The 18,633-nt window shown below is 35.4% G+C and overlaps 1 protein-coding gene across 4 annotated transcripts in view; it reads left to right on the top strand.

Annotated features, from left to right (window-relative positions):
- The window catches only part of NME7 (NME/NM23 family member 7), a 255,564-nt gene that overhangs the window by 89,863 nt on the left and 147,068 nt on the right, over positions 1–18,633 (top strand). For all 4 annotated transcript variants that reach the window (XM_059050588.2, XM_067030356.1, XM_067030365.1 and 1 more), the window contains exons 8-9: positions 12,264–12,328; positions 15,191–15,259. In XM_059050588.2, coding sequence (XP_058906571.1) covers positions 12,264–12,328; positions 15,191–15,259 — 134 coding nt within the window. The remainder of the gene's footprint in view (positions 1–12,263; positions 12,329–15,190; positions 15,260–18,633) is intronic.

Genomic DNA, 18,633 nt, shown 5'->3' with positions numbered 1-18,633 from the left:
ACAACAGACTGGCTGCTTTTTTTTTTTTTAATTGGAGTACAGTTGATTTACAATGTTGTGTTAGTTTTAGGTGTACAGCAAAGTGAATCAGCCATACATATACATATATCCACTTTCTTCTAGACTCCATTCCCATATAGGTCACTACAGAGAGCCAAATAAAGTTCCCTGTATTATATAGTAGGTTCTCATTAGTTATCTTTTATATATAGTGGTGTGTATATGTCAATCACAGTCTCCCAATTTATGTCTCCCCTCTTTCCCCCTTGGTAACCATTAGTTTGTTTTCTACATCTGTGACTCAATTTCTGTTTTGTACATAAGTTCATTTGTACCATTTTTTAAGATTCCACGTATAAGTGATATCATATGATATTTGTCTTTCTCTGACTTCTCTGACAATCTCTAGGTCCATCCATGTTGCCGCAAATGGCATTATTTTATTATATATGTACCACATCTTCTTTATCCATTCCTCTGTTGATGGACATAGTCCGTGTCTTGACTATTGTAAATAGTGCTGCAATGAACATTGGGGTGCGTGTATCTTTTTGAATTATGGTTTTCTCCAGGTATATGCCCAGGAGTGGGATTGCTGGATCACATGGTAGCTCTATTTTTAGTTTTTTAAGGAACCTCCTTACTGTTCTCCATAGTGGCTATACCAATTTACATTCCCATCAGTATCACCCCTCACCAGTCAGAAGGCCATCATCAAAAAATCTACAAACAATAAATGCTGGAGAGGGTGTGGAGAAAAGGGAACTCTCCTATACTGGCTGCTTCTTTAATGTTGAGTTTTGTAAGTTGTTTTGCTCACCAAAATGTCCTTTTCATGGGCACTCATTTCTATGAATAAGGTCTTGTTTTCGTCTGTGTATACCTTATTATTGCAAGGAGTAAGTGTAACATTCATAGTAAAGGTGTTTTTCAGGGTTTTCCACAGTATAAGGGTGGGTTCATTGGGTGCAAGGTTGCTTTCAAGTGTACAGTTTACTGTAGAGTATAGATATTATAATATCAAGGGAAGATATCACAACTCCAGGAAAGACCTTAACATCAGAATAAGTTATTTCTACAGAAATTTTTTTTTGGTGGCAAATTTGAAACTACTAGGTTATTAAATGTGAAAACCAATTTTGTCATAATTTTGCAGAATATTGTCCATTTACTTTGTTAACAACTTAACTTTGCTCTTAACTATTTTCTCTCCATAAAACAGTTTTTTAGAACTACTAACAAATAGAAAAATGATCAGTTGTTTCCTTTTTCCTTCAAATTTGTTAAGCTTCTAAATGGTAAGAAGGAAGGAAACCTTAAATTGAAAAATCAGTAAGTTGGGTGACGATCTTCTGAACAATCCAAAATTTACTAGACATAAACTCTATATTCTTCTGTTACTGGTTTTACATTATATATTCAGAGATCAAAAAAGATAAGTAGCACACATAAATAAATGTATTTTTTGTATATTGTAGGAGAGGCAAACTCTTACTCTCTTAGTTTTTTTGGCTGGACATGAGAATTAAATTGACATGAGACAGATAGATCAACGGGAGAAAAGTGTACAAATTTATGTGATACAAGTTTTACATGGTACAGGAGCCTTCCTTCATAAGGAAATGAAGACCCAAAGAAAAAGAGAAAACCTACTTGCTTTTATATTAGGTTGAGAAAAAAGAGAGACAATTGTGCCTATTGTGGAGAAGTGACTAAACTATGTTGGGAGGGTAAAGGAAGATAAGAATTATTTTAACAAGGTCTGTTTGTATAGATTTCTCTTGATCTCAACTTCTTATCCTTAGTGATGAGAATGTTGCTTTCCTTCTGGCATAGGGAGGACAACTCTCTTATGGGAATTTTATCTCACTTTTAAGAAAAGGAAGGAAAGTCAGTGTTTTTCTTGTATTCGCTGTCTTCCAAGTGCCTTAAGTCAAAATAGTATACGAGAGCAACATATTTTCGGGTGGTATGTTCTGAACTCTTTAATATACATGAATTATTTAATTGAATGATCTATACAAACCAATTAAATATTTTGCCTATTTTATTGTAATCTAACAATCTCAGATTATTGGAGGCAAGCGGAACTGTGTTTAAAATTCAGTTCTGTTATTTACTAGCTATTTGGGTGTGTTGTTTAACCTTTTAGTGGAGAAGGTAAACATTATAAAATGAACATTATAATAGTACTTTCTTCATAGGGCTGTTCTGAAGATTGCAGGAATAATATGACTAGCACATACAATACACACAAGAGAGAAGACTAGCTGTTCTTCCTAAATGTGTTCTTCTACAGTGTAGGCTTGTTTCTGATAAGTGACTGTCCTGTCAGAGACTGTATTTCCTAACTTTCCTTGTATGACCATGTCACTGGGTTTATTGGAAAGGCTATCTCTCTTTCATTGAATTGCTCTTGCACCTTTATTAAAAATCAGCAGGGCATATTCATTTTTGGTTTTCTCTTCTGTTCCATTGGTCTATATGTGTGCCACTCTGCCAGTACTACACAGTCTTGATAACTATAGCTACATAATATGTCAGGAAATTGGGTAGATTGACTTCTCCTACCTTTTTTTGGAAATTTTATTCTAGTTCCTTTATTTTTCCTCGTAATATTAAAATAATCTTGTCTAGGGAGTTCCCTGGTTGCCTAGTGGTTAGGATTCTGGGCTTTCACTGCAGGGGCCTGGGTTCAGTTCCTGGTCAGGGAACTGAGATCCCACAAGCCACTCAGCACAGCCAAAAAAAAAAAAAAAAAGAAAAAAGAAAATCTTGTCTATATTTACAAAATATCTTGCTGGGATTTTGATAGGAACTGTGCCAAACCCATTTATCAATTTGAGGACAACTGACATCTGTACTATGTTAATTTCCAAATCATGGACACCATATGACTCTCCATTTATTTAGGTCTTCCATCCAGCATTTTGTAGTTTTCATATACAAATCCAGTGCAAGTTCTGTTAGATTAACACCTAGTAATTTTTTTCTTTTTGAGCTATTATAAATGGTATTATAGTTTTAATTTCAGTGTCCACTTATTTATTTCTAATATATAGATATATAATTGATTTTTGTATGTTTATCTTATGTCCTGCCACCTTGCTGAAATCTGTCATTAGTTCTAGAATATTTTTTGTAATTTATTTTCTTTTTTTAGATAATTATGTCATATGCAAATGAAGATGTTTATATTTCTTCCATTCTGATCGGCTTGCCCCTTCCCTTCCCATTTTCCTTTCCCTTTCCTTCCCCTCTCCCCTCCCATCTCCTCCCCTTTCCTCCCTTCCCTTCCTCTCACCTTCTCTTCTTCTTGCCTTATTGCAGGAGCTTGAACTTCCAGCACTGTATTAAATAAGAGTAATGAGAATGGACATTCTTGTCTTTCATTGTTAGGCATAATGTTAGCTGTAGTGGCTTTATTGTTGTTGTTTTGTTTTTGTTTTTGTAGATGCTCTTTATGAAGTTCAGGAAGTTCCCATCTGTTCCTGTTTTCTTCTAAGAGTTTTGATCATGAATGGGTGTTGAATTTTTTTGAATGTTTTTTCTGCATCAATTGATATGATTGTGTGATTTTTTCTTCCTTAGCCTTTTAATATAGCAGATGACATTGGTATATATTTTTTTTCAACAACACTTGTTGTCCAAAAGAACTATAGTTCTTTTTATATATTGCTGAGTTCTATTTGCTAATATTTTGTTAAGGATTTTGCATCTGTATTCATGAGGGTTATTGATGTGTGTTCTATTTTTTTACTCTGATTTTAATATTAAGGTAATACTAGTTTTATAAAATGAATTAGAATTATCCTATTTATATAAATTTATATTGCACTTTTTAAACCTAAAATTGTATTTTGAATTTTTTCTATACAATTAGATAATCATTGAAAACATAATTTTAAAGTCTGAATAATAGTTATAGGAATATACTTTTCTTTATCTTTTTCTTGTTTTATTATTATTATTATTTTCCTATATAAATCCTGTGAACACCTAAGTTATCCTTAGAATAATTTCAAGAAGTTCTTACATCAAATAAAAACATTTTAAAGTTTTTAATAGATCCCAATTTATCCTCCAGAAAAAAGATAACAATTAAATATTTCCACAGCTACATGTCTATGAGAATATCTGCTTCATTATATTCTTTTTTTTAAAAAAATAAATTTATTTATTTTTGACTGCATTGGGTCTTCATTGCTGTGCGTGGGCTTTCTCTAGTTGCAGTGAGCGGGGGCTACTCTTTGTTGCAGTGCGTGGCGTCTCATTGTGGTGGCTTCTCTTGTTGTGGAGCAGGGGCTCTAGGCACGTGGGCTTCAGTAGTTGTGGCATGCGGTCTCAGTAGTTGTGGCTTGTGGGCTCCAGAGCACAGGCTCAGTAGTTGTGGTACATGGGCTTAGTTGCTCCGCGGCATGTGGGATCTTCCCGGACCAGGGCTCGAACCCGTGTCCCCTGCATTGGCAGGTGGATTCTCAACCACTGGACCACCAGGGAAGTCCCTATTTCAAAAATCTGATGTAATATATAATATAAAGTGTTATCTTGTCATTTTTCCCCTTTGAGGGGTTTTTACAGGCAAACTTTCTGTTTCAAATTCTTAAAGTTTTACATATTCTTATGAATCTACAGAAATTGTTTCACTGATGCACATGCTCATCTACTAAGACAGGGCTCGAGTGCTCTACAAAGTTCACCTCAAATATTTCTAGGGGTTCGTAGTGGGAGACAGAGGCCTTGCTTTGTCAAGTGCTGTGTAAGGACCCCCTTCTTCCTTCTTTTCTTGCTCTGCTTCCCCTAATTTGTATCTCAATGTTTGCTAGGCACTGCTGGCTTAGACAACAGTGGCTTTCCTTCTCCTGAGAACCGGTGGATTTGCCAGGCCCTGTTGTGCCTGTAGCTGGGTATTGCCCTGAACCTGTTATCTGCTTCTCATCAGTCATTGCAGCCATCTCATTTGGTGTGACTGGGCACTAGCATTAGCCTCCTTGCAGTGTACCAGTGACACAATATTCTCTTTGAAACGAGACATATAAAATGCTTGCATTTTAACAGTAAGGCTAAAAATTAAATTCGTGCTCATTCTATAAGCAAAACTATGCATCCTAACTCAGGCTATTCTTGGCTCTAGTACTGCCCTACTGCTGCTGTCATTAGCTAATAGTGCTGTTGTGTGCCCCTGGCTGTTCTAAGAATTTTACATATACAGACACATTACATCCTCATAAAACCCCTATGAGGTAGGTATTACCATCTTTTACAAACGAGGAAAGAAACTGAGACCATAGAGAGGTTAGGCTGAGATAGGCAAAGGAGAAGGCTCTTCAGACTGGATTATTTACCAGCCCTTAAATCTGTGGCCTGGAGAGTAAATTGACACACTTGGTCCCTGGCCAAATATCTCATATGTTGTCATTGTTGATGGTCTTCCTCTCTGTGCCACACTGTGGGAGGTTTTACTCCTCTTCGGCAGCTGTAAAGAAAGAGAGAACAACTCGTTTTCAACTCTAGGTTATTATGAGCAATATAATCCTATTTCAACTCATAAGGGCTGCCTTTCAGTCTAAGTGGCCTTCTTTGCAGGGATGATGATAGGTAACAGAGCCAAATCAAGGCAGATCTGTTAACATTGATTCATTTACCCTGACCAGATACAGGTCAGAGGGAGAAAAAAATGGATTCTCAAAAATATATACTGTACTTCAATTTATGTATTTATTTAAAACTGGAAAAAAATCCCATCTTTTTATTGCCATTTAAAATTCAAGCCAGATTTTCACAGTAACTCTTGGGAGAAGCTTTTCCCAATCCCAAAGACTCTTATAATGTTGCTGCATTCATACCTTAAAAAGCCTTAGACATTATATTAGCACCTCATTATACCTGCTTGGGTGACCTAGGGTACCTTATGTGGTACCTGTGCATCCATCCTGGAGCATATAAGCCTGGTGCCCTTTTGTTTTCTTCCAAGTGGTGCAAACCATGTTATGTTACGTGATTTAAATTGTGTGAAAAGCTTTACTGTCCTTTTTCTCTTATTGATACCAGTGAGTGTTAAAGTGCCTGTTTCATTCGATTGCCTTGCAATTTTGTTTCCATTATTTGGTGCAAGTCTATTTTTATTTAAACTGTTAAGTCTGCTATTTCTCAAAATACTGTTTGAACTTCAATGTACCTGAATATTTTATTGGCAGTTACTTTTCTTCCACTCTTCAACCATGATCATTTTATGAACTTTATAGACAGAAAGAGGGATCTTCTAATCCCAGGTTTTGATCATTTGGCTATGCATAGGATTTTTTTCTGGGATATTTGCTGATTGTAATTCTTTTATCAGAATCAGCACCCATCAGAATACCACAGCTTTCACAATGTACTGTTTCTTCTTTCTCCACCCTTTCTTCTACAACCTTTCTTTCTCAGGGTACAGTGTGTCACCTCCTATATAAAAAATCCTACATAAAAAGGGGGACTTAATGAGGACACTGTTGGTACAACTGATTGAAACCCAACTTGAATTCCCTATTTGTCTCATTTTAGGGCTGGAAGAAGAATAGGGGTCGAGCCTAGGCTTAGGGAGACTTGTTCAACATCCTTGTTCTCTCTGGCTTTCACATATGCTTCTCTTGGCTATCAATTTCATGCTTGCAGATTAGCTTTTAACAGCACCTTGAGAGAGAGGTTGGGTTTCCAGCAATGAAAGGCTCATATGCTTAGAAACACACTGGAAAGAACTTTTTTTTTCCCCCCTCTTCTGGCTAAAAACATTCCAGGGGGGCTTCCCTGGTGGCGCAGTGGTCGAGAGTCTGCCTGCAGATGCAGGGGATGCGGGTTCGTGCCCCCATCCGGGAAGATCCCACATGCCGTGGAGCGGCTGGGCCCATGAGCCATGGCAGCTGAGCCTGCACATCCGGAGCCTGTGCTCCGCAACGGGAGAGGCCACAACAGTGAGAGGCCCGCGTACCGGAAAAAAAAAAAAAAAAAAAAAATCCAGGGAAGGACTCTGATTGGCTTGTGCCAATTCTAGGCCCATTCCTGGGTGAATTATTTTGCCTAGGGAGCAGAGTGCTATGATTGACCTTGTTTAGGTCTGGTGTCCACCTTTTGACCATTGACTGAGGCCCATGGTTATAGGGTCACGTAAGAAGATGGCAACTCCCTTTCCAGTCAAATGGTTTAGTTTTCCTAAAAGAGAATAAGGGCTCCTAATTCCAGGAGAAACAAGAGGTTTTAGAAAGACAAAGTAATAGATGTCTGATATTGATGACTGGATACAGGGTGGCCACTTACTAAAAAGGCTTTAGAACAATTCAGGTAAAAGGTTATCAGAATATGAACTGAGTATGTGAAAGAGTGGAGATGGAGAGGTGATTTGACATTCAAAACATTTAGGTAACATTCATGGAGTTCTAAGCAAACTATTAAAAAAACAAATTAACTATGCAAACACCAGCCAAATAAAATAAGCCATCTGCTTTGTTTGACCCTTCTGAACATGTTTGCTGTGGGGCATGCAATTTTACTTTTTCTTTTGCTACTTCATTTACATAGTTATTGTCATTTGTTCAGTCACCTGAACATTTTCTGTGTAGAACAAAGTAAAGGATTATGGTTATTGACACTTTGTCATTTCAGGCTGTTAAGTACAGAACAGGTTTCTTAAATGCCTCTCTGTCCTGCCTCTGCACATAACCAACTGAATATTAAAAAAAGCAGTATCCTTGACTCAGGTCTGACTGTTCTTGGCACAATGTCAGTGCTGCTTGGACTATAACTTTTATTGGTTTATTTGTGAATAGAATTATTCTGTTCAAATGTTACATCCCACAAGGCATAGTTTAATATGATTATAGATTTAGAATAGATATAGATTGTACATTTCTCTTTGTGTTGGTTAATGCATTGGGCTAAATACTACTTTCATATTTCGATCAGGATTCTTTTTTTTTTTTAGATCAGGATTCTTATGTAATCATGTAAAATATTTTCTTTATTATAATAAGACCTCTTTTAGGCATCCTTGAGATCAAATCTCATAAGTACTAAGAATTTATTTGCCTTTTAAAATATGTTGACATTTGGACTGATGGTGCAGAAGCAACGGTGGGTAAAACTGCTGGTGTCTTAGAACAAAGCAGGATAGTGGCACCAGACTGTACTAGTAGTGTGTTTTTAACTGTCTTGCATTTGCAGAAAAAAAGCCACTTTCACTTAAGAGTGTCCTTGATGAAACAATAACAATTATTTTATTAAGTTTTTACCCTCAAGTCAAAATATTTTTAATATTCTGTGTGAAGAAATAGGAAGTATACATAAAGCACTTTTTATGCATACTGAAATATAATGCTATCTTTAGGAAAAGCACATGTACAGTTGTTTGAGTTGTGAGCTCAACTAAATGCCTTTTTCATAGAATACCATTTTTACTTGAAAGAATGATTTGCAAATGGTGGTCATTCAGATATGGATATTTGGCTGGCATTTTCTGTAAAATAAGCCTATCATTTAAAAGAAAGGACAACTGACAGTAGTCGTTGCCCAAGAAAAAAATCCAAAAGAAGATAAAATTACAAATAAAAATTAGAGTTAGGAACTTGGAAAACTGTATGCACCACCTTGAACTCAACAGCTTTCCAATACTTAGATTATTCTGATGAAGTTGGTGGTATTTAACAAATGGGATTTTTTTTTTTCTTTTGATGTGGTATAATAGAGAGTCAGCATTTGGAAGATCTGCAACTCTGTGAACTAATATTTTCCAAATGATCAGCATGTATGATGTTATAAAATCATGCATGGATAAAAGATTTATACAAAGTACAAGATTGACCAGTGGATTTTAATGCAACAGGGATAAAAAAAAAAGGTCGTTGGTAGAAGTTTGAAATTATATGTTGCAGTGAGCTTTTGAGAAACTACCACTTGTCAAGTGAAGAATATATACAATTATATTAAAGGCTATTAAAATACTACACCATTTTCCAACTAAATATACTTTAAGCAAACAACACATAACAGCAGGTTGAAAGTTGAATGCAGCTGCTTTTCATTAAATTAGACATTAGAGATTTTTTAAAATGTAAAACAATATCTCTCTTCTCACTGATTTTTTAATTGTTTTGGAAAATAGTCATTTTTCTCATAAAAATTGTATTTATGTTAAAATGTAAATATTTTTTGTTATATTTAAGTTAATACATATTTTTAAATTTGCTGTTTATAATACAACAAATATTTATCAATATAACCTATTTACATAAAAGTGTTTTAGAGTCTTTAATATTTTCTAAGAGCTAAGGGGTCCATGAGAACAAAATGTTTTGGGATCTTCTGGCCTGTAGGATAAAATTCAAACCTCTGTATGTGGTCCAAAAATCCTTCTATCAGTGGCTTCTACCACCTCTCCTATGATCTCTCCTGTCTCATTTCCCCTCATCAAAAGAACCATGTTGTTTTACCTCTCTGTACCTTTGCTCAGTGCTCTTTTTGCCATGAATATCCGTTTTCTTTTAGCTCTTTGTCTAAAGTACTGTCTCCCAATGTGTCTTGGGACATTTATCTGTGTAATACTGTTTGCCATAAATTCTACTTTATTTGAAATTAATATAATCATGACAACTTTCTTATACTTATTGTTTGCATGGTATACCTTTTTCCATCCATTTACTTTCAGCCTACCTGTGTCTTCATATTTAAACTTGCTTTCTTATAGATATCATATAATTGGATCTTGTTTTATTAATCCTCTAAAATCTCCGCCTTTACTGATCTCATTTATGAGGGCTCCAGCCTCATGACTCGAGCACCTTCCAAAGGCCCCACCTCCTAATAGCATCATATTGGGCTACGTATGAAGTTGGTTGGCACACAAAAATTTAAATTCATAGCAAGGGGGAAAAGGAGGCAAGCCTTTAACTTGTTACAATTGCAGGTAAATGAAAATGAAGATTAAATTCTAAGTAAGAGCTTGTGGTGGGGTAACTGAGACTGAGGGCATAAAGGTAACTGTTCAAAGTACTTCAGGGCGGGCTTCCCTGCTGGCGCAGTGGTTGAGAATCCACCTGCCGATGCAGGGGACGCGGGTTCGTGCCCCGGTCCGGGAGGATCCCACGTGCCGCGGAGCGGCTGGGCCCGTGAGCCACGGCCGCTGAGCCTGTGCGTCCGGAGCCTGCGCTCCGCAACGGGAGAGGCCACAGCGGTGAGAGGCCCGCGTACTGCAAAAAAAAAAACTTCAGGGCTTCAGAAGACACTGAGGAAAGAGAAGGTGGACTGATGGTGAGGGTGAGAGGAAAAATGGACCAAGTAGAAAGGAATAAATATATGGAAAAAGATATGAAAGAAAGATTGCATATTGGAGGAGGGTGAGTCTATCCAGAGCTGGACTTGAAGCTTATACCAAGGAACCAGGCTTTTTCTTTCCTTTTTAAAAGGCTACCTATATCATGAGTAAAATCACCTATATGTTTTTCTAATCAATTGCCTTTATCTTTTTACATTTACCTTGAATTCATTAGGATTAATGTTTGTATGTGGTATGAGGCCAGTATGAACTTTTTTTCTCAAACTGTTAAACCAAAAAATTAAATTTTTTCCCCTTCTCTAATTTTAATTACTCCTTTACAGTTTTCTGGTATTTTCTAATACTGTATTTATCCTGTATTCTTCTGTTCAACATTTTCAGTGATTCATTTCTTTTGGCAGTGTTTCTTTGGAAGGAAAAATTTTCTCATGGATTCCCAGTGTTGACATAAAATATCTTAATTATACTGTAACTTAAATATGTCCAAATATACACCTAAATATAAACGCTTGCACATAAAATTGTATAACTGAAACAGTTTACAAATTCATTACAAACAAAACTATAAAATGGATAAAATTTAAGTTAACATTAATGTGACAAAAGATGTTTGCTGAAACTTAATAAGTAAGCTCAACATGAATATGGTACTAAGTGCTCTGAGTTTGGCACGGGCCTATTCTACTCTTTTTTAAAAAAATTAATTAATTAATTAGGTTGCACCGGGTCTTAGTTGCAGCAGGTGCACTCCTTAGTTGGGGCATGCAAAGTCTTAGTTGCAGCATGCATGTGGGATCTAGTTCCCTGACCAGGGATTGAACCCAGGCCCCCTGCATTGGGAGCTTGGAGTCTTAACCACTGCACCACCAGGCCTATTCTACTCTTGAAATTTCTGAGAAACCTTTGTTTCTACAGCATATTATGGTATCATTTGGCCTTCACTTGATACAAACATATCATTTAAGAAATAGATTTGTCCTTGTCTTTTTTTTTTTTTTCCATCCCTCAGCCAGCTACAGTTAAAATAGCCTGTTTGGCAGCAGTAAGATAGTAAATAAAAATGCACATTCAGGCACTGATACTACTTGGTTTTTTGGGGTTATTAGGTGAACATCAAGATGATCCAGAATATGGAATGTGTGTGTGTGTGTGTGTGTGTGTGTGTGTGTGTGTATGAGAGTGAGAGAGAGAGAGAGAAAGAGAGAGAATTTTAGTTCACTTGAAAAGAAGAAACTTACGAGATTTTTATAGATGACTAATGGAATCTCAGAAATCAGTTCTAGACGTCCAGAGTCTACAAACACCATTATAAATGTTGCTATTTGTGAGATAAAGACCAAATTCCTCACGTTGACATCTAAGGCCTTTATCAATTTGAATTAAATCTCTTTTCCTTTTTTATCTTTTTCTTTTTTGACTTCTCACTATTGTGTACACATATTCACATTTTTCCCAGAATTATGCCTTGTCTCTTTTTATACCTCTGTCCCTATATAATGCCATCTACCTATAGCCTTTAAGGGCCAGTTCATGCTCTCATATCCCCTTGAAGCTTCTGTTCCCCTCTTCAGTTATAATTTGATATTTCTCCGTGTTTGAACTCCTCCTGTGAACTCCTTCTGTATCTGGTACTTGAACATTTCAATTTTTTTTGGTAATATTAGTTTAATTGTTTGATTTTCATATTCTTTACATCACTAGCCCTCAGGGTCCTTACAGGCAATAGTAACTTAAAAGTTTTTTGCATAATCTTCAAGATCATTGTTGGTGTTCCTAAAGCACTTCACTAAGTGAATAAAATGGGATTACAGTACTAGGGGTTTAGTTTCCCTCAGAAATATGTGATTCCTTCCTATAGAATGTAAGCAAAGTACTTTGATATAGAAAATTTGCATTTATCTAAAACTAAAATGCCTTAGAAATTTTATATTTTTTGCACTCATTTGTTCTGTATTTTCAGGACTGCTGGGAAAGATTCTGATGGCTATCCGAGATGCAGGTTTTGAAATTTCAGCTATGCAGATGGTAGGTAGTTTGCAATGAGTCATAACTTACTAAGGAACTGTGGTTTTTTTTGAAGTATGCTTGAAAATTTTTTACACTGAATTTTCTCTGTGCACTTGTGAACTCAATGCATTAAAAACAAAAAGATATATTTATTGAACTTGATAACCTTGTAGAAAAAAATATTTTTGAACTGATTTTACCTATATAATCTCTCACTAAGAGAACTAATATTCCAATGGTACATCTAATTTAAGCTTATAAAGCAGATTTATATAATTCCTGGAACTTTAGTTGCAAAATAAATGCAGACTGAAACAATACATTTAGTTCCTCCAAACAAAATATAGAATTAAGCCAAGTAGTTATAATGAATTTTCTGTTGTCTGGATTTGTGACTAAGAAGAGTATCAATTCAGATTTTTTCCAGCACCTTTGCTGGTTTCTGGAGTTTCTCTTAGGATCTTCTTTGGAGTTAGCACATTTCAGCCCCTCTCTTGGCAGTCATACCACTGGATCTCCGGAGCTCACAATCATTCAAAATTGCCCTGCAGGCACATTTCTAGGAAACCCTTCACTGAAGAAACAATATTAACTTCTATAGAGTCCTATATCTTTGTGCTATACTTATCAGTGCATTTGACAATAAATTGGGCACAAATTATTATAGGAACCTAATAATTTACATTTTACAATTTTTTTTTTGTTTTTTCCTCTTTTTCTTGCATTAATGGGGATTTTTTCAATGATTCCATTTTATATCCACTGTCGATTTATTACTTATACCTCTAAAAAAATTGTTAGTGTTGTTCTAGGGTTTAAAATCATCTTTAATTAGTCTATCTTTACATTTTTCAATTTTTGAAGGCCAGCAAGTTTGTGTTATTATGACAGTGAAATGCCAGTTTTGGCAAGAATTTTCTTACCAATATAATTTATTTGCTCTTTTTCTGAAAAGGAACTGCTTTTGATTTCTTTGAAGTCTTAGGATCACCCAAAATCAGAGGTCAGGGCAGTAACTGAGGTTCTGCCTATTTTGTATCCCAGATTGGTGGGAATGATAATAAGCTGAGAAAAGGTCAGAAATATCAGCTAGTTTACAGTTATCAGGCACAACTTGGAGACTGATGAGGAAGTTAGTAATTGAAGAATCCTACCCAGGACTATAATGAAATTGTTAGCCAAAACGTTCTCAAAGTATTAACTTGGTGATGTAGTCACAGGGTTATGGGACTTAAGCCTCCTTAAGTAGTAATCCTTGTGGAAATTTTAGAATTAATCATTGATCTAACTCTAGGCCTACTACCTAGAATAGTGATTGTATAGTAGGTGCTCAGTGAAAAAAAAAATAATTTAGAAAAAAGAATCAATTGAACTTATGGGGGAGGCATGGTAGTTTAGTGGCAATCGTGTCGTGATTTTTGGAATCAGAAAGCTCTATTTCTGGATCATGTGTCTTCTGCTTTCTAGGTATGTGAACTTGGCCAAATTTTAAGCATTCTTATCTTCAGTTTTCTCAGCTAGGCAATGAGAATATTATTTGACTCAATGGATTATTTCATGGAATAAATAAAATAACCCTACACAATACTTTGTAGAATTTCCAGTATAAGTTACTAGGTATTTAATAAATTATATTTTCTGTTATTATTTTATGGTATTAGTAATATAAGAATTTGTATGAATATCAAATAATATACTGAAATCAAACAAAATTCCCTCCATGTAATAGTTATGTCGCCTATGAAAATAAATCTTCCTAGTTTGAACTGTTGTTTGGGTAGACAGAAACTTCTTAGTGATCTTCAATCATGGCAACAATAAAGAAGCAGAGTAGGGAGGAAAACAAAATTGGGAAGTCTGAGGCTATTTTTAAAAACTTTAAGGTTCTGGTTCTTGAGATGGTAGAACTTAATGAAATTTTATTTCTAAGTTTGAATCCAGCCTGGATAAGAATGAATCTTTGTAGGTTTACCTTATTAGCATATTCTGACAATGCTTTTTGAAGAGGAGTAGGATTTCCAGATGAATGGTGTCAGTGCTTTATTATGAGCCAGACTAGGGATTTTTCTGAATGCTTGGGAGGAAAAGGGTATTTTTTCCAGCCCCCTCTACAAAATTTGAAGAACTTTTCTTTAGTAATATTTCTTTTTAAAAAAATTTTTAAAATTTATTTTTATTTATTCATTTATTTTTACATCTTTATTGGAGTATAATTGCTTTACAATATTGTGTTAGTTTCTGCTGTACAACAAAGCAAATCAGCTACATGTATACATATATCACCATATCCCCTCCCTCCCACCCTCCCTATGCCACCCCTCTAGGTCGTCACAAAGCATAGAGCTGATCTCCCTGTGCTTCTTATTTGTGCTACTAATCTATCGATAAACAACATTACATTGTATAGATACATAAGTCATTTCTGTATCAGGAATGAGGTTTTATTCAGCGAGGTAGAGTGTAGTGGTTGAGAGTGCGATCAGTGGGATCAGACTGCTTAAGATGGAATGCCAAGTACTGAAGGCTGCATAACCCCTCTGAGTCTTCACCTCATCTGTAAATGGGGGCTATTAACATTACTTACCTTGTAGGGTGGTTTTTACGATTAAATAAGATGATGTACCCTACAAGACCTAGAACAATGCTTGATATATTTAAGTACTCAAATGTTATAAATAATTTTTTATTTTTGATAAACAATAATTTGTTACTGATGATCTGAACTTTAACACTTTAACACTTTTTCTTCAAAGACTGTTTAATTTGTTCAAGGTTTACATTTTAAAGGAAATATATCCAAGAGATCATAAGTGTTGAGTGCTAAGTGTGGCTCATTCTATTGTGTTGGTTGGCTTATGTTTTTTTTTTTTTTTAATACAGTTCAACATGGATCGAGTTAATGTTGAAGAGTTTTATGAAATTTATAAAGGAGTCGTGTCTGAGTATAACGTAAGTATTGAAATAAATGTAAAGCATTGGTACTGAAAACAACTTGTGTATCTCAAATCTTGTAGATCTCAGTATAATTTATAATCATGAAAGTATTGCTTGAAGTATTCATGATTCTGCCAATTTCCAACTGATTATACCAGTGACTGAGGCATTTTTTATCTCTCAGAGCCACTGGGTCAGTTTTAAAAATATGATGCTATTTCATTTATGAAACAAAAATATACAGGAATTGAAAAAACACTTTGCTGAGATATTGACACATTTTGATATTATCTATGAACATTATAAAATTCTCAGGGTGGAAGACTGTCCAAAATACTTTAAAAAGTTGAGAGCACATAGTTCTTAATGTAATTTCATAGTGGTAGTTAGTGCCTACTTAATGATACAAATGCAGATAGAATCATCTGACAATGCGATGGAGACTGAAAAAATGGTAAGACTTAAAGGAAGTTGTTTAGAGGACAGTAAAATTCGTTCTTGAAAACAAGACTATATTCAGATAAACTGAATGTTGTTTCTTAAAATAATACATGACAGATATTTAATCAAAGTTTGTTTCCTTCCCCTTTTGTCAAATTAGATATGTTTGTGCTGGTGGGCTCCCTCATCACCCACATTGTTTTATAGAGAATTTTGGCTTTTTTTTTTTTGCATAAAGTTCACTGTTCTGACAATGAAATTAGATTCCCCTCTCCTCACTTCTCTATGCCCTTTCCTTTCAACTTACTTCTAGAAATGACCTGATCCTTTGTCTTATTTAGCCCTACATAGTAAAGACCAGTAATGAGATATTTTATTTTGCATTCAGCATACTGGTAGTGATCCATCCTTCTTTAGAGGAACCAGAGTGTTCTTTTGCTAATCTTGTTAGCTTCCTCACTTTAGAGTTATGCTCTTTCTTTTCTTAAATGGAAGAAATTTTAAAATGTGCTCTTATCTTTTTTATTAATTTATTTTTAAATTTTTAAAATTTTCATTTTATTTTGGAGTATAGTTGATTTACAATGTTGTATCAGTTTCAGGTATACAGCAAAGTGATTCAGTTATACATATACATATATCTATTCTTGTCCAGATGCTTTTCCCATTCAGGTTATTACAGAATATTGAGTAGAGTTCCCTGAGCTATACAATAAGTCCTTGTTGGTTATCTATTTTATATATTGTAGTGTGTGTATATGTTAATCCCAAATTCCTAATTTATCTCTCCCCCCACGTTTCCCTTTCAGTAGCAGTAAGTGTGTTTTCTAAATCTGTGAGTCTGTTTCTGTTTTGTAAATAAGTTCATTTGTATCATTTTTTTAGATTCCACATATAAGTGATATCATACGATGTTTGTCTTTTTCTGTCTGACTATGCTACAATTTATGATGACTATTTGTATGCTTTCTAATTAAATTTATTCCCTCATCTCAAATCCTTAGGGCTTATGAATTTACCTACTACCTATTATTTTTATTTTTTTAACATCTGTATTGGAGTATAATTGCTTTACAATGGTGTGTTAGTTTCTGCTGTATAACAAAGTGAATCAGCTATATGTATACATATATCCCCATATCCCCTCCCTCTTGCGTCTCCCTCCCACCCTCCCTAACCAACCCCTCTAGGTGGACACAAAGCACCAAGCTGATCTCCCTGTGCTATGCAGCTGCTTTCCACTAGCTATCTGTTTTACATTTGGTAGTGTATATATGTCCATGCCACTTTCTAACTTCGTCCCAGCTTACCCTTCCCCCTCCCTGTGTCCTCAAGTCCATTCTCTACATCTGTGTCTTTCTTCCTGTCCTGCCCCTAGGTTCTTCAGAGGCTTTTTTTTTTTTTTTTTTTAGATTGCATATGTATGTGTTACCATACGGTATTTGTTTTTCTCTTTCTGACTCAGTTCACTCTGTATGACAGTCTCTAGGTCCATCCACCTCACTACAAATAACTCAATTTCGTTTCTTATTATGGCTGAGTAATATTCCATTGTATATATGTGCCACATCTTCCTTATGCATTCATCTGTCGATGGACACTTAGGTTGCTTCCATGTCCTGGCTATTGTAAATAGAGCTGCAGTGAACACTGTGGTACATGACTCTTTTTAAATTATGGTTTTCTCAGGGTATATGCCCAGTAGTGGGATTGCTGCATCGTATGGTAGTTCTATTTTTAGTTTTTTAAGGAATGATACTGTTCTCCATAGTGGCTGTATCAATTTACATTCCCACCAACAGCACAAGAGTGTTCCCTTTTCTCCACACCCTCTCCAGCATTTATTGTTTCTAGATTTTTTGATGATGGCCATTCTGACCGGTGTGAGATGATATCTTATTGTAGTTTTAATTTGCATTTCTCTAATGATTAATGATGTTGAGCATTCTTTCATGTGTTTGTTGGCAGTCTGTATATCTTCTGCCCATTTTTGGATTGGGTGGTTTGTTTTTTTGATATTGAGCTGCATGAGCTGCTTGTAAGTTTTGGAGATTAATCCTTTGTCGTTGCTTCATTTGCAAATGTTTTCTCTCATTCTGAGGGTTGTCTTTTTGTCTTGTTTATGATGTCCTTTGCTGTGCAAAAGCTTTTAGGGTTCATTAGGTCCCATTTGTTTAGTTTTGTTTTTATTTCCATTTCTCTAGGGGGTAGGTCAAAAAGGATCTGTCTGTGATTTATGTCATAGAGTGTTCTGCCTATGTTTTCCTCTAAGAGTTTGATAGTGTCTCGTCTTACATTTAGGTCTTTAATCCATTTTGAGTTTACTTTGGTGTATGGTGTTAGGGAGTGTTCTAATTTCATACTTTTACAGGTAGCTGTCCAGTTTTCCCAGCACCACTTATTGAAGGGGCTGTCTTTTCTGCATTGTATATTCTTGCCTCCTTTATCAAAAATAAGTGACCATATGGGTGTGGGTTTATCTCTGGGCTTTCTATCCTGTTCCATTGATACATATTTCTGTTTTTGTGCCAGTACCATACTTTCTTGATTAGTGTAACTTTGTAGTATAGTCTGAAGTCCGGGCACCTGATTCCTCCAGCTCTGCTTTTCTTTCTCAAGATTGCTTTGGCTATTCGGGGTCTTTTGTGTTTCCATACAAATTGTGAAATTTTTTGTTCTAGTTCTGTGAAAAATGCCAGTGGTAGTTTGATAGGGATTGTAATCAATCTGTAGATTGTTTTGCATAGTATAGTCATTTTCACAATGTTGATTCTTCCAATCCAAGAACATGGTATATCTCTGCATCTGTTTGTATCATCTTTAATTTCTTTCATCAGTGTCTTATCGTTTTCTGCATACAGGTCTTTTGTCTTCTTAGGTAGGTTTATTCCTAGGTATTTTATTCTTTTTGTTGTAGTGGTAAATGGGAGTGTTTCCTTGTTTCTCTT

The sequence above is a fragment of the Kogia breviceps genome, chromosome 1 (genome assembly GCF_026419965.1).
Source record: "Kogia breviceps isolate mKogBre1 chromosome 1, mKogBre1 haplotype 1, whole genome shotgun sequence".
Classification (NCBI taxonomy): domain Eukaryota; kingdom Metazoa; phylum Chordata; class Mammalia; order Artiodactyla; family Physeteridae; genus Kogia; species Kogia breviceps.
Note: the sequence above shows the minus strand (reverse complement) of the source record. Positions and strands in the feature narration are given on the sequence as shown.